This window comes from Chenopodium quinoa, unplaced genomic scaffold, assembly GCF_001683475.1.
Source record: "Chenopodium quinoa cultivar QQ74 unplaced genomic scaffold, ASM168347v1, whole genome shotgun sequence".
NCBI classification, from domain to species: Eukaryota; Viridiplantae; Streptophyta; class Magnoliopsida; order Caryophyllales; family Amaranthaceae; genus Chenopodium; species Chenopodium quinoa.
Genome location: NW_018743391.1, coordinates 1,855,502 through 1,872,672, shown reverse-complemented (window position 1 = coordinate 1,872,672; position 17,171 = coordinate 1,855,502). Strand labels below are relative to the sequence as shown.

The 17,171-nt window shown below is 36.0% G+C and overlaps 2 protein-coding genes across 3 annotated transcripts; one reads left to right on the top strand and one right to left on the bottom strand.

The window, feature by feature from the left end:
* Positions 1-2,024: 2,024 nt before the first annotated feature.
* LOC110738701 (eukaryotic translation initiation factor 2 subunit gamma-like) lies at positions 2,025-8,905 on the top strand. 2 transcript variants are annotated; one of them, XM_021919107.1, is made up of 9 exons: positions 2,025-2,355; positions 3,264-3,398; positions 3,489-3,550; positions 4,451-4,563; positions 4,755-4,857; positions 5,754-5,981; positions 6,078-6,296; positions 6,937-7,197; positions 8,327-8,905. In XM_021919107.1, the coding sequence occupies exons 2-9, from the start codon at positions 3,293-3,295 to the stop codon at positions 8,627-8,629; spliced, it is 1,395 nt and encodes a 464-aa protein (XP_021774799.1). In that variant the 5' UTR covers positions 2,025-2,355; positions 3,264-3,292; the 3' UTR covers positions 8,630-8,905. The 2 variants fall into 2 exon arrangements, with proteins under 2 accessions (XP_021774799.1, XP_021774798.1); XM_021919106.1 differs by having other exon boundaries at positions 3,254-3,398.
* A 741-nt stretch (positions 8,906-9,646) lies between these two features.
* Positions 9,647-16,639, bottom strand: LOC110738703 (zinc finger Ran-binding domain-containing protein 2-like). The gene is made up of 5 exons (XM_021919108.1): positions 16,186-16,639; positions 14,613-14,714; positions 13,155-13,305; positions 10,888-10,931; positions 9,647-10,158 (listed from the first exon to the last, which is right to left on the bottom strand). The coding sequence occupies exons 1-5, from the start codon at positions 16,270-16,272 to the stop codon at positions 9,937-9,939; spliced, it is 606 nt and encodes a 201-aa protein (XP_021774800.1). The 5' UTR covers positions 16,273-16,639; the 3' UTR covers positions 9,647-9,936.
* Between the last annotated feature and the right edge of the window lie 532 nt (positions 16,640-17,171).

The window sequence follows — 17,171 nt, the reverse complement described above, 5'->3', positions numbered from 1 at the left end:
GTTGAAAGTCTTTGATTGCATGAAACTGATGAAAGAAGTTGCTTGAATATTGGAGTATTTTTGTACTAAGTTATTAGGCCTATACGTTCCAATTCCATCCAAGATTTATAAAATAAAGAAAAAAAAAATAGTGTGCATTTTTTTAATTGAAATGTGGGGTCATTCAAGTTACGTTTGTACTACAGTAATATTTTTCAAGGGATACATGAGATGTATTTTGCCATGAAGATGAATAGAGTGGAGATTTAGAGGTGATCAAGCTAAAGTGTAACTTTTTAGTTATAATTTATGCTCATCTTGACTTTGTAACACATGAATATTTTTCTCAATTAAAAATCTTCATGTGCTATGTAAAGATGGTTATGGGTCATGTCGAGTCCACATTTTTTGGAGTTGGCTGGGCCCAGCCCATGAGCTACATATCGTATTGAATTTTCAAAAGAATGATTTGTGCCCGACACATGACCACATGCCACCGTGTCATGCTTTTGTGCCTAAACCAAATAACATTGAGTTTAGCGTGCTTTGTTGTTCCCAACACACATAGTAACGTATTGTGTCTTTTTAATGATTGTGCTTTGTTGTTGTTCTTTCTGTCAAATAATGAAGGCTCATGGCCCAACACACACAGTAACGTATTTTGTCTTTTTAATGATGGGTTGTGTCGTGCCTTGGCCTTGACGTGTCCGGGTGCTATCTTCAATGTTACATGACACTCTCATTTTCTTAGTAAATGAGTTTTTGATTTCATGTAATCTCAGTAGGTTTAAAAACAAGGAAAATTATCCATTATTAAAAAAAAAAATTAAAAAAAAAAAGAAGAAAGAAAAGAAAAAAAAAGGAAATATTTATGGAACAAAATTTAAACCTATAATTTAGAGCTTGTTCTTTTAAAATAAATAAAAATAAAAAATAGAGCTCTCCTACTATTAGTAAAAGGAAAATGATAAACATATGTATAAGAAGCTAAAAATGAAGATATTGAGGATAAATCAAGGGGTCGTTTGGTTCACAGAGGGTAATCGGAATGGAATGAACAAAGGGAAAGAATCGGAATGGAATGAAAATCCCCCAAATTTAGGGTGTTGTTTGTTTTGAATAACAAAGGAAACACAGCCACCAGTCCAACCACCACACCACCACCACATTGCTTCACTTCCCACAATTTCCAGCCACCACCCAACCACTCCATCACTCGCCGATCACCGCCTCGCCTCTTCCACCACTCGCCGACCATCGCCGCACCTCCCCCGCCCCTCACCGCCGCTCCTCGCACCCTCACATATCTCCCCTCCCCCGCAAAAACATCCGCTAGGGTTTCGAGGGTGGTGGGAGGGTTGGGAGCGGTTTTATGGGGATAGGAAGGGGGGTGTGGGTTGTTTTTGCGGGGGAGGGGAGGGCGGTGAGGGTCGAAGGAGGGGCAGTGGTGGTCAGGGGAGGGCGGCGGTGCTCAGGGTAAGTGCGGCGGTGGTCAGGTATGCAGGTGGGTTGGTTTTCTGGTGGTGTTGGTAGGTGTGAAGGTGGTGATGTGGTAGTGTGAAGGTGGGTAAGGAATGGGAATGGAAATACCTAGGGGGTGGGGAATGAAGTTAGAGAGATTTGGGGGAATGAAGAGGGTAAAGGGAATGGAAAAAATGGTCTAATAAACAACAACAAAGGGAATGAGGGCAGTGATTCCCATTCCCTTTGATGATTAACCCCAACCAAACCGCTCATAACATTTATCACACCGATATGCGTGTGATTTTATTATGAATTTCCAACATAATTCCATTTTAGAAAGTATATTTAGGGCCTAATCTCATACAATTATTTTTAGTTCAGTTCATTTTCAGCTCCCAATTTCCTCTTATAAAATATTCATTTTAGTTCAGCTCTAATAAGTTCAGTCAATGAGAACAAATCCTTAATGTTTATACATAACCCTAAGGGCTACATATATTATTACTCTTGTTAAAACAACTCTCTTATCGACTGATCTAACTATCTAGTGATTTCAGATAGACAAGTATTAGTATTAGTAAAAAAAAAAAAAAATCAAATTCATACATTACTCGTATCATTTAAACTTTTTAGGAGTAATATATTCTCCTTCAATTAGTAAGATTCCACCCCATAATTTTCTTTTTTTAAAAGTAAAAAGGAAAAAATAAGAAAGAGTTGGGAAGAACCCTAGAATTACCAAACCCTCAATTCTAATCCTCCGCCTCTATCGCCTATCTCCCTTCACTCTTTCTCACTCATCATTCGACGCGGAAGACTACGACGAACTCTTGCGCAGATTCCCAATTCTTCATTGCTACCTCATCAATCCGCTTCCTCTCTCCTCCACTCGATCTCTCTGATTTTTTAAAGGTTGGTAATTTCCCTTCCCAATTAATTTCTCACATTTTTAGTCAAATTTTTTTTTTTTTTTTTTTTGTTTTGATTTGACAAAACTTTTCAATTCTCTGATGGGTTTTATTAGCTGTGATAATGGGTTTGATGGGGTGTATTTATTTTGGTGAAATTTGGTTGATTTGTCAGCAATTAGGGTGAACTTTGATTTAGTTTTAGGGTTGGAAATTTATCGTTTTTAATGCTTTGAATTCATGATTCCATTCTTAGAACTTTTTCAATTCTTTTAACGAGTGTTGGAAATTAGCTAAGATAATGGGGCTTTTTTTTTTTTTTTTTTTTTTTTTTTTTTTTTTTTTTTTGGGTATATAATTAGTTAATATGCCAGCAATTATGGTTAACTTTGATTTATATGATTGGTCATCGTTTGAAATTTATCGTTTTTGATGGTTTGAATTCATGTTTCAATCTTAATTCACCTAATTTCATTAGTTTTTGTAACCTGATTAATCTCGTGTACCTTAAATTGGGATTAAATTTAGTATTCTAGTTCTAGTGTGAAACAATTGATGTTGCAGTAGAATCTTTTTATTTTCTTTGCTTAGGATTGTTTACAATTCAATAACTAATGTGAATCAATAACTAAATGTGGGCTATAGACATTCTTACTTTTTGGACCGATTACTTTTGTATTAGCATATACTTCGCACTGAAACAATTAATATGAAATGTTTTATGTGGTTTTTTCTTAACTTATCCCTTTCCTTTACGAATTGTTAAATAAATATGAGTGACCAAAATCCTATCGGTCTCGACAGATTAAAATACAGAAGTATGTCCTAGATGTAACCATTGTGAGTTTTTTTTTGTAAAGAGTTGAGGGCTCTATTTATTTGCTCAATAATGTCCATTTTAGGAATTTTTAGGGAGGGGAGCTTAGACTACTGTGATCAATATGGCGCGCAAAGGATTGATGGAACAGGACTTGAGCAAGTTGGATGTGACAAAACTACATCCTTTATCACCTGAAGTTATTTCTAGACAAGCTACCATTAACATTGGTAATTCACATCTTAGTTGCAAATGTATTCAGAAAAAGTCTGCGTTGTTCTGCTTACAAATCTGAAACATCCCCTTCACTATATTTGTAGGAACTATTGGTCATGTGGCCCATGGAAAGTCGACAGTTGTGAAGGCTATATCTGGTGTTCAGGTAATTCCCCCCCCCCCCTCTCTCAAGTCTCTATATTTGCACTCTTTGTTTCTGATTTCTCACGTGATAATTGGTGTTTACTGGGAAAGTGCACCTGTCTTTTATTCATTTGAAACCTGTCGATCTATTATGTAATTTGAAACAAGGGATCTTGAGGGGGTATGTCTGATTGCAAGCTTACATGGTTTTGACGGTTGTGATCAAAGATCGGCAATTGTAGCCTGACGATGGTCTTAAAGAAGATGGAACTGATTTCTAGTCACTAAACTGGGTAGTTGTGTTGTCCAATACTTGTCAAAATTGATCAAGCATATATGAACTGATTGTTTGGATTTTGGAAAAGGATTTAAGAACGCGGAAGTTTCAGGGAAGTGTGAAAATTATTATAAGAATGCATAGGTTTTCTGAGGGATTGGGATTATAACCCTTTTTGTATTACAGTGTCTACTCCATCCTGATTTTCCGTCGTCATTACCACATATTTTTACGGTGGTTATTGTGGTAGGAAGCTTCATGGGATCTAAGGTCTTTGCTCTTACTGTAGGGGCGAGTGTTGGAATCGGGAAAGGGTCAGTAGGGGGATTTGCATTAGTGATGAAGGAATGTATTAGCAGGAGTGAGATAATGGATTAATTCTTGTTTTAACTTCAGCATTTTTGAGATTTTATCTGGGGTATATATAGATGTGAAAGGGATTTAGATGCAAGTAGACGGTGGGAGCAAGCTGTGTAATTTGTTCAACTCATTGGTGCATCTCTCTTTACTCCATGAATTGAGGTGGTTTGGGCAACTGCTGGTTATTTGTGTTTGGTTTGGGAATTTTTTTTTTTAATTTATTTATTATATATATATATATGTTTTGTCCTTCAAGATAGCTTATATTATATTGCTTTTATGCAGACTGTACGTTTTAAGAATGAGCTGGAGCGTAATATCACTATCAAGCTTGGTTATGCTAATGCCAAGATTTATAAATGTGATGATGATCGGTGCCCAAGACCTATGTGCTATAAGTATGTTATCTGTTATGCCCTAATGATCAATAGAGTTGAGCTTGTAATTGACAATCATGAATTTGCTAGATTCTTGTGTAAGAGCCAGTAGAGTTTCCTGTTGAAGATGAATGATGTATCTTGTAGCTCACCTATGTGTTGCAATATTGTATTTATGTTGAGTTGTTGACACATTGGCGAAACCTTTGCAGGGCATACGGAAGTGGAAAGGAAGATACCCCTATGTGTGATGTACCTGGATTTGAGAATGCTAGGATGAAGCTTCTGAGACATGTGTCATTTGTTGACTGCCCGGTAATCTCTTGCTGCAGTTAATAGCCTCTTTCTCTATGGAAATCTTTGGGGCGGGCCTGGGCTGTTCTCTCTTTTGTTGCGCCTTTGGTTTCCCTTGGATTTGCCTGGTTTTGATATGCCTTAGAGACTTTTATCTCTATAGACTTAAACCTTTATGGTTTTCATGATTGGCAGATACTTTCTCAGTTTCCGTTGTAGTATTAACTGGTCAAGACATTGCTTACCCAGTAGTCATTATTCAAGTTTATAATTTTGTATAGTTTGATTTAGTGGTAAATTATATTTCATTATCTTTATCTAGAAATCATAGATTTTTTTTTAAAAAAAAAAAAAAACCTAAAAGTCTAAAACCTATATTTTGGCTTAATATGTTGAAGCTTAATGGTAAATCTCTCACCTCTCAACACCCAACCTTAAGTTTAGGAATTTGACTCTCATCTCTCCTAACCTAGCTTGGGTGGCTTGTCTTCTTTCCCAACGATTTTGACTTTGGGTTAGGATTCCTTTGTGAGTTGGGGCCCACACCCTTCCCTAGGATCATGTGGGTCAGTTCATCTAGTATAGCTGATTATGAGAGTGAAAATTTGCTTAGGTGAAAGAGCTAAATTATGGATCTTGATTTCAATGTACTTACTACCTTGCCAATACATTTACTTATTCTCTACATCCTTATGTATACACTTTCTACTATTTGATTTAACACTCTAGTGTCGAGTCCCCCTTTCTCCAATTGATTGTCGTTCATATTGCTATTAAAGAGCAATATATGTCTTTCTTTCTTTTCTTTTCTTTTTTTTTTCTTTTTCTTTTTCTTTTTCTTTTTCTTTTTTAATATTATTTTTACAGAGATATTCTGAATTTTGGTGATTTATGTTTTTGAATTTTTGTTGTGTCAGGGTCATGATATTCTCATGGCTACTATGCTTAATGGAGCTGCTATTATGGATGGAGCTTTACTTCTTATTGCTGCCAATGAGAGCTGTCCCCAACCCCAGACATCTGAGCATCTTGCTGCAATTGAGATCATGCGACTTCAGCATATTATCATCCTCCAAAATAAGGTTGATCTCATCCAAGAAAATGTTGCTATAAACCAGCATGAAGCTATTCAGAAATTTGTTCAGGTAACTTGTTTTGAATAGTCATCCAATTGTTCATGTTCGTTTAATGAAAAGGTGGCAAAGCAGAAGTATGTTTCTGATGGTCCTTGTTTTCTTTAGGGAACTGTTGCTGATGGAGCGCCTGTAGTTCCAATTTCTGCTCAGTTGAAGTACAACATTGATGTTGTTTGTGAATACATTGTCAAAAAGATTCCTATTCCTGAAAGAAACTTTGTCTCACCACCAAATATGATCGTGATCCGGTCTTTTGATGTTAACAAACCCGGATATGAGGTTGATGATATTCGAGGTGGTGTTGCTGGTGGAAGTATTTTAAAGGTTCCGTTCTATCTTTAAGTAGTAAAAATTTCATGGGGTTTGCTGTCGTATCTGCTATTGGCTTGTGCTTCCATTTTGGTATCATTGTTTCTTGAATATGGATGTCGGTGCATTATCAGGACATTTGAAGTATTTGGTGAACTGGTATGCATGTTCATTATCCATTAGGATGGGAATCTAACCATAATCTCTTTTCCTTTTTTGTCCTTTTAAACAGTGGTTCATCTGTTAAGGCATTTTACCTGTGCCTTGCTTTCACAATTTATTGACAATACTGATACAATACTAATATAACTGTTGAGACGCCTGAATTGTGAAAATGTTGAAGTAAAATTTAGTCTTCTGCTGGACTTTATCACTCTAGTTTGTTGCATATTTATGAGATGTGTTATAAAAATCATCTCTGTTGGAGTATACATGCTTTTAAATGACGACCTGATGCTAACCCATATCATTTGCAAATCTTTTTGTTGGAGAATTTGAGAGCTATGTATTTTATTCTTTGATTTGATTTGATTCTACATGGTCTTCTTACTGAAAATGTTTTGCATATCTAAATGGAGGCCTTACAGAAATTAACAATGGTATCGTATTTGTGATACTTTGAGAAATCCTTCATCATATGTGCTTTTGAATGCAGGGTGTTTTAAGGATAAACCAAAATATTGAAGTTCGACCTGGAATTGTTGTTAAGGATGATAGTGGCAACATAAAATGCACACCCATATACTCCAGAATTGTTTCGTTGTTTGCTGAGCAGAATGAGTTGCAATTTGCTGTGCCAGGAGGTCTGATTGGGGTTGGAACAACCATGGATCCCACATTAACCCGAGCTGATAGATTGGTAGGTCAGGTACTTGGTGAGGTTGGATCGCTTCCAGATGTATATGTTGAGCTAGAGGTAATCTTTCTTTTTCCCCATAGCATATGAATTTGTTCATCAATGTTCACTGTGCTTGCTCATTCCATTTATCAAGAATTCTCACGCCTTTTATATCTCTCTCTCTCTCTCTGGTATCTGGAGCTTTCAAGTTATTTGGACATAGAGTTAATACTGAAATTGATATACATAAGCTGTTTTAGCGAGTGATTTCAATTTTAGGGTTTGAGATATCCACCATAAAAATATTTTTTCCTGAAGAAAAGTTTGGATCATAATGTAGGGAAATATATGAAAATAATTTTTTTTACTAACTACTCCCTCTGTTTTTAAATACTTGCTCCATTTCTTTTGGACACGCATACCGATGCTAATCTTTCATCACTAATATCTTTAAGTATCAATAAGTATAAATTCTAACAATTGAAAATTAATAATCTATCCATTGAGATGATTCTAACAAGTACCCACAAGACTTTATTTTTTCGTATGTATAAATCACAAACATTAGTCAAAGTAGAATAAATAAATAGTGCAAAAAGTAGAAATGGAGCAAGTATTTAAAAACGGAGAGAGTTCCTGTTCTAGTTTTTAAATATTTACTAATTGTATACAAATCATATCAAGTATGTTACAATGTGTTAAATATTTGATACTATTGAGAACCTGATATGTGAATGAGATTCCATGTTGGGATTTCTTATAGAGAGGGAATAAGAACATGCACACAACTCTGCCAGCAAGAGTTTGTTGGTTGACTGATTAGATACATTTTTTATCTTCATTTGTTATTGCTGAGGAATTCTCTGCCTCTAAGAATTAGAGTCATGAATGACTCTAATAGCATGCGTTGGTATTTTATCATGATACCAACAACGATCCATATCGATACCAACAAAACATTTTTGCATTTGTTGGTATCACTGAATAAGTATGTTGGTTTCATGATGATACCATCTACACTATAATAAAATACCAACGTGTGCTATTAGAGTCATTCATGACTAATTATTAAAGCTGAGAATTCCTCGTTATTGCTGCTACTGATATGATTACATGTTTTTTTTTTTTTTCATCTAACCAACACTACAAATTGGAAAGTGTATTTTTTTTAAGCATTTTGGTTCTCAGCTTTTTCCCTATGCTACAGGTGAATTTCTTCTTGCTTCGACGGCTGCTTGGTGTGAGAACGAAGGGAACTGAGAAGCAAGGAAAGGTGACAAAATTAACTAAGGCGGAGATTCTTATGTTGAACATTGGGTCCATGTCTACTGGTGCCCGTGTAGTCGCTGTCAAAAATGATTTGGCGAAGTTGCAACTTACATCTCCAGTTTGCACAAGCAAAGGAGAGAAGATCGCTCTGAGTCGGCGGGTTGAAAAGCATTGGCGACTGATTGGGTGGGGACAGATTCAAGCTGGTATCACCCTTGAGATCCCACCCTGCCCCCTGTGAGTTGTGAGGTATAAGAAGTGAGAAAGAGAGACTAGATAGGACTAAGAAGTTCCGGGGAAATGTGGGTTGGGAGAGAACTGTTGGGTACAATTTTTTTGAGATGGAGGAGAAAACCATTTCTCATGCTCGATTTTGGTTTATTTAGTACATGTTTTAAGATATTAATTGCTCCTGATTCTATGAATGTTTTTGTTTTTATGGTTATTAGTTATTACATGAGTTTGTTGTACAATATGGAGGCAATTCCAGTGCAAAAAATTTTCCGTGCAGCTCTCATTCCTTTACTGTCTTAAGTTACTACTCCCTAGTTTAGCTTACTTGCATCTTTTTTTGGTCTTTGCATCCATTTTACATTTGTAAAGCCCCGCGTTATCAAAGTAGTGAAGATAATATTTTAATACTAATAAGGGTTGTCAAATACTTCGTATTGAACTGCTGTTATGGGGGGATAATATATTTACTTTCTTACACCTTTCCTTTGTTGTGCACTTGTGCTTAACAAAATAGCATTAACTTGATCTATTCCCTAAGCCTTGGGTTGAGGGTTGGTCTCGTGTCAAATACTTTAATACTAGCAAGTTATTCAAGGAAGTGATTGGAAAAATACGATCAGACAGTTTTATGCTACATATTTTCTTTAGCTCACAATCAATTTTCAGTTTTATGCTACATATTTTCTTTAGCTCACAATCAATATTCTTGCTACTATACCAGGAAAAAAATAATTAAAATTGCGTCTAATTTGGGTCATGTCAAAACCAAGTCTCAAATTTTCAGGTACAATTTGGTTTTTAGTCCAATAACTTGTGTGTTTTGTGGATTGATCATGCACATATTTGTTCTGTTGATACATCAAACAGAAAATTTCATCACATATAAAAAACAAAATAAAATGACAATTTTCCTACCTCATTAACACAGCCTGTATTGATAGAACATAGAATACCGACCTTCACAATTTAAACAAATTACGCCATCTGCCCGTTTTTGACCCACATGTGCGCACATACACAAATCTGCTCCGAACAAAAAGGCAGAATTACGATTTCATTTGAGTAATGAAAACAAAACTAGGCATCGAGGAAGTAAATTTCATGTATGATTCAATATCCACCCATGAATTAGAAGACTGATGGTATTCTTGACATGCAAAAGAATTTCCTGCTCTCTAAAAATACATAATAGTTACATTATACTAATCACATATTTTGACACCGGAGCAAGAAACCAGAATCTAATAACGAAAATCACTGTTAAATGACACAAAACTAAAATGCTACAAGTTGGAATTGCTCTTTTATTCTGGTTCATGAGCTCTTCACATTGCCAAAAAACCTAGAAAGTGGCAAGGGACCAGCAGCCTCATCATCGGTACTAGAACTTTTGTTTCTAGACCTATGTCTTCTTTCCTTCCTTGTTTTCTTCGACCTAGATTTTGACCTCCTTGACTCTCTCTCTTCTTCATCACTGCTTGAAGACTCAGAAGATGAATCGGAGGAGCTAGAATCTGAAGAATATCTACGTGAGTGCTGCAAAATAGATTCAAATATGATATATTGGTTGTAATATTCCCAATTCCAGCTCATTCCCCCCTCCCCCCCACAAACAAAAAAAAAAAAAAAAAAAAAAAAAAAACACACACACACACACACACACACAACTACTTCACCAACATTTCATAGCTAGATAATCTCCTCCTTCCACCTTAGAGTAAAAAAGATAAAAATGTTATAACAGTGGTAGGGCTCGAAATGTTGATGGGATGGCCAAAAATATATCATAAAAATCATAATAAAGCATGCATAACAGATGTATGGCTATACAATAATAACCCATTTGGTAGACAGCAAGGGGCTCCAAATGTTGGTGAGATAGGCAGAAGCTTTTCACCAAAATCACCAGATAACAATCCATAGGGGATGTTTGGATATGCATTAATGACCGATTTGGTAATCAGTTATGGTAGTGGGGGGTGTGGGTTTGTGTTTTACTTCGCAAGAAAAATCCCAACTCCCACACCAAAAGTCATGGTAATGCAACTGCACTGACATGTATATCTTCATAATCTTGCGTTACCCCTAAAACCTCAACAGCGTTATTGATAACCTCATTATCATTACCATCATTTCTAACTGCTTATCAAACAAGCAAAAAAATCATGATACCAATGAAGTTATGTAGTATTCGAAATCAGAAGTCACACCATCGTTCAATTGCTATGAAATCACTAAAAGGAACCAAAAGAAAAATAAATATACCTTTCTCTTTTTGCTGGAACGTCTTTTTGAGCTCTTATCTTTATCTGTCACAAGAAACAAAAAGCTCCATTATGACAAAGCTACCTAAATGACTAAATCACTTCTTCAATGCAGTTATTTGTGACCCAAATAATTTACCAACTCTATTAATGATTTTTCTTCCACTCCATATAATTTAAAGAACATAAATAAGATAAAGAAATACATGTATATTCATCAGAAAATAGGGAGTTGAGGACCAATCACATTGAACATCGTGCAAAGATTAACCCTGAAAGGACACTACAAATATTTCATAATAAGGAAGCACGGAAGACTACTCTATCCCACAAAGACTCACAATAGGATCTATCATAGAAAATTCTACCAGTATGTTCCATAGGATGGCTCCAATCATGCAGATCAAAGAAAGATTTTCCTCTCCTTGTGTCTCCCAAAGTTAACACGATTGACCAGTGAACACTACCAAAACTTAAAATACACACACCGGTGGCGGTTTTGGATTAAAAATTGTAATGGGACAAGATTTGAACCCTTAACCTCTCGTTCTAAACAAGTAAATCTATATACACTATGGTACACCATTTTAAAGTAAAACAGGGCTATTTAAGTTTAGTAATTAATAACTCAAAAATTATTCAGGGCCCTGATATGCATTGGAGGAACAGCAAATTCTTGGGTCACTGGAGCTGCAGTTTGCCACAATCCATCATGACATGTTAAAATCTTGGTTTTTTTTAGACCTCTGATATAAAAATAAAAACGAGAGAAGAAATAAGACAATGGTTTGGTATAGCAAGTGGTTATCCAAGGAGATAGAAGTATAGAACTAAGTACTCTGAAGTCTCTTGTCAAAAAAAAAAAAGTACTCTGAAATCTGAAAATCCCCTAAACAATAGATTTATTCTCGCAAGTAACAAGCAGGATCAGGAATGACCCCTCTTACTATTATAACTGCTGCTGAGGAGTCAGCCTTTGGACGGGTTTTATCATTCAAAATTATGGTATTGGTGGAGCAAGGTGCCTTCTCATTGTGGAGTGATAATTCTGAAGTCCATCATAGAAAATTTTCAACAATTTATATTTAGGTTGAATCATGAATATGATGAAGTAGATCGCAGTACTGTATCAACGAGACTTTTTGATGTTGGGTCAATTTATGAGCTTCACCAATCCAATTACAAAGCCTCTGTAAAATCACCTCATTGAAATACGCCATACAAAGGTTGTAGTAGCTTGGAATAGTAATATGAGACATTAGAATGTTTCCTCGTGTAGGTTCCCCAACAGCAAGAGCCAAAGAAGATTTAATCTAAATGAAGGAATCACCTTCCAAGATGAAGGTTGAAAATTATGGAGATGATAGGATTCAGTGGTTATAGGAATTCTATCTCTCATTATCTGTGAAATTTTTTTGCCACTCCATGGATGAACATCAATATCTCACTCTCTACAAAAGCTATATAAGAAGATCCCAAGGCTCAGACTGAAACTCACTTTATTTACTTGGGCTGCAATAAATACAAGGTCCCCAAGAATATGTGCTCAAAGGATAAAACTTCACACATCAATAAATTTTCTGCCAAGGTGAAGAGGAATACATTAATCACCTTAAATGCTGGGAGGAGTTAAGCGCATCATCAAAAGCCTCTAAAGTTGGTTGTAGCTTAGTAAACGAGGATGAAGAAAACATATTTGAGAAATATAGTAAGCAAAGGAGTCATCAGAATATTATTCAAGCAAAGTTTCTCCCAAAGATGATGTAAGTTTCTGTAAAATATAAGGTTGGAGCTTGAGTGCTCTTGATGGCATGATTAATTTCACAATTTCTCCCCTTTGGTACCTTACCCTATAGGTCTTAAAAATTCTTCTTCGATTATTAGATCTACAACCAAAAATCTAAACTTTAAGGAATCTGAAGTCAGAAATTTCTTCACTTTTTTTAACCTTTTTGAAGCTTGAAAAAGAATTTGTGTAAAATGCTATGCACAAATCAGATTATTAAAAAAAACATTCGCTCTATAGTCTACACCCCTTTAGGCAGTGTAGAACAAATCAAATAATTTTAGAAAGAATGTTCGTATGTAGAAAATATACTCCCTCTAATCCTTTTTGCTCTTCTTATTTGCCTTTTCACATTATTCAACGCAATCGTGATATTCGGAAAATACACATTGGAACAAATCTAACAAGATCCCACATGAAACTGTTTTCCTTATATATATATATAAGACTATGTTTCCCAAATTCTAGGTATTCTTCCATACCTTTTTTATGTTTTGAGTCTTTTGACTTGCTACTAGAATGGTTTCTTCCTTGAGAAAGCTTCCGTTCTCTTTCTGCATCTAGCTGAAGCCTGTATTCTCTCATCATCCTGTCTTTGTCAGCTTCCTGTTCACCCCTTTTTACTGCTTCCTCCTGGACAGATAAGATAATCAATGAGTCCTAATCATTAACGCAGACATCATAGCAAATGATGTAAACATTAAAACCAGAGAAACTGAGAATTTTTGGAAACAACACAAAAGCAACCACTTGTTATTTTCCTACTGCCTACAGCAACAATCTATTCTCTGGATGTCTGCTATATTTGACTTCATTGGGAAGGGGGTGTTTACAGATGCAAGCATGTCACAAAGGCACTGATAGGGAAATGAAATTAATCACACTAATCTCTCCACATAGTTGCTACTACTCTTGATCCATGCATATTGCAGTCCAAAAAAGGAGCTAGCTAGGAGGTAAACATCTAAACAAAATTTATCATCATTAAGAAATCAAGTGCTTCAGACAAGTATCACCCTTTAAGAGAACAAAATCATGGTCTTTAGATTATAAAGGTTTCAGAAATTCCATGCAGTAAACGTCTATACTACCATAATGTATCTTCAATATAATTTTATTCAAAAGTTGGCTCACAGCCAAACCTGATTCCTGACCCTATACATCATAGCCAAACTTGACTCTTGACTATGTACCTTTCAAGGATAATTGTTTCAGGTCATCCAGTATCAAATAGTTGTATGGACTCAAAGGAACCGAAGCAAGATTGGCATAGATCTATATGTATGCATCACATCAAAAAAAACTATGCAAAGGGCCGACCACTTGGAAATGGCTCACATGGGAGTTTTAAGCAAATGAAGACAAAGAGGGTCCAAACAGAAAACCACAACTTCAGCCTTGTAATATATCAAAGAAAAGAGCAAATTAAAAACAACAGCAACATCCATCCATAGAGAAGTTATGAAATCATCTGATGGTAAAAATAACTATGGTCATCACACCATGCAAACAGACAAATTAAAGATCAGAAGCTCCACAAAAAATTCATAAAGATGTCTAAATTGTTTACTGGTTTTATTACATCTGAATCAGATACTCTGCAGCTGGAAGAAACCATAAAACCATACACTTCCATCAGAAACATTAGAATATTTTTGCCCATCCAATACTCAGCCTTAAGATGATTAAAATGTAGGTTTTAATTTACCAGATAGGATATGCACATCCTAAAGATCTAAGTCACTTCATTAAGCAGCATCATATACATTTTCACTAGTTGATACACAAAGGCTCTAGGAACCCTAATCAACTCATGTTGATCACAGATAATGAATCATAAGAGATTAAAACCATATTCCAGTCAAATGCAGAAATTATTGATGCTAAGAAAAAGTATTAGGATCAGAGTTTGAAAAATAAGGTAAAAAAGAAATGGTCACCTTTTGCTTCATTTTAAACTCTTCCCATGTGACTGTGTGAGAGGTGCTCAAGTTAGCCAAACGAGCAGCATGCCACTCTGGTGTATGAAATGAACCATCCACCTGCGACTGTCCTCATCAATAAAAGTATAGGAAACAAGATAGCCTACAATGCTTATTGTAAATAAGTGTTCATTGATATGCACACGACACAGTCTTAATGCTTGCTTTACACACAGTACAACTTCAACAGTGAAGTACTTAATCTAGAGTATAAAAGATCCATGTTTGATAATCCTAGTTATGATTTTCTAGCCTAACATAGAAACCTGCAATGAAATGGCATTTTCACATAAAAGTAAGGTGCGACGTAAAACATACTCTCAAATTACTGCCCATGCATATTACAAAACAGAATTCCACTCACCCATAATACACTAGGAAATTAGATGATTTAGTTCATTTCATCCACATCCCTTAAACCATGAAACGAAAATATATTATGCTGGCACGTCACCTAGGATAGGAGCATATGACAATAGAGAGAACTCACTCTTCAAAAGTGTTGCTTGGACAGATTAAAACTATATGGTACATATTCGTCAATAAGTTGAGAAAAAGTTTATACTCTTTGTAGACAATCCCTTTTGGGTTAAGATTATATGTCCCATTTTGCGTCTCATATTCTGTGATTGTGTGAGTAGCACCCCACTTCTACCAATTCAAAGTTGGTTACTTACTTAACGTTATTGGTAAATGCAGGTTTTGTTCTTTTCATTTTATTCTTTCTACTTGCTACTTACTCGTGTTAAGATCAGACCAAATCATAATAGACCAGACTAGAGAAATTCAAACCAGACCAGACCAAACCAAACGAAAATTATAAAGATACATTATTCAAATCAAGACCTTAAAGGTTTAGGCCAGAACAGACCACACCAAACCCTTAAAAATTCAAATAAAAAAACTGGGACATAGATTATGTAGCGGAATCAGAACTAATGGGATATCAAAGAAGACATAAGATTATACATAGGCCCCTAATGATTACTTTCAGAGCATCAATTAACTACCTTACTAGCCAAAGCAGCTATAAACTACGCAGCTTATCACTTGAGAAACGACGGTCATCATAAGAGCAGCTTGCTTACTAGAATGCAAGTAGAAGATCAAAATATAACAGTGATCATCAGAGGATGATAACACATGAAATTTCAACAACTTTGGCATACTTGGAAAATATAATACTAGTAAAATAGAGTAAATGAGCTTATCTGACATGAGAAGGGAGATATATCCAGTCAAAAATTGATGCCCACTTGGTAATGCTAATGTCAATATAAATCCACACACTTCTGCTACCATAAAGGCAACACATTTACTGTTATTTGACATTTCTACATCAATCATAACATAAAATTAAAACAGTTCATAGCAAAATAACACATAATCAACCCAAAACAATTTAAAATCTAGCTCACTCAATATGAAAATACCAATTAAATTACCCAGTCAATATTCTAATTACAAAGAATTAGAAGATCAACCAAATTGATAATTAGGTTGAAGAAAAATAACAGGGAAGGGTACAAACCAATCCATCTTCAACCTCGTCTTGAGCACCACTGCTGGACCCCACCCTGGATCTTTGCATAGCTTTGTAAGCTTGATTTTTACCCATTTTGGGAAATACCCAGATGAAAATTTGAGGTGGGGCGAAGAAACAATGATGAAAGAAGAAAAATTTGGGAGGAAACTAAAAACCCAGATGAAGAAAATCGTAGAAATTGAAGATTGTGAACTTGATGGGAGTTTTGAAATCTCAACGGTCAATTGAAATTTGCACAAGATTTAAAGGGGTGAATTTGGTTGGAGCTAGTAGTAGAGCATGTTAATGGATGCGACTTGCGAGGGAAGGAGAGAGAGAGGGAGATCAGAGAGCCAACGGATATTGGAGGGTCAGGACTAAAGACTGACAAAAGGACAAATTTGAGAATGAGGAGGGTGTACTGGCCTCTTAGATGCACTCGTGTTTATTTTACATTCGGGTTTAAATTTTGATTTACGAATGAATATATCAATATATAAAATAAACTAAGGACCGTTTGATTAGGGTTAATCATCTAAGGGAAAGGGAATCAAATGTACTGATTTCCTTTGTTGTTGTTTGTTAGATATATTTTCCCATTTCTTTTTCCCTCCCCATTCCCCTAAATCCTTCTAAGTTGATTCCCCACCCCCCTAGGTATTTCCATTCCCATTCCCTAGCCACCACATCACCACCATACAACCACCCTGATCTACCCACACCAACGGTAAACCAAGCCAGCGCACTTCCCCCACCACTCGGCGCGCTTCGCCGCCTCTCCCCCGCCGCTCGTCGCCCCTCCTTTCCCCCGGAAAAACTTCACCAGCCTCGAAATCCCCTTTTCTCTCCCCGTAAAACCCCCTTCTCTCTCCCCGTAAAACCCCTTCTTTCTCCTCGTAAAACCGTCGCTTGACCCTCCCCCACCCTCGAATCCCTAGCCGCTAGGGTTTACACGGTGGAAGGAGGGTCGCACGATGGTTATATGGGGAGGG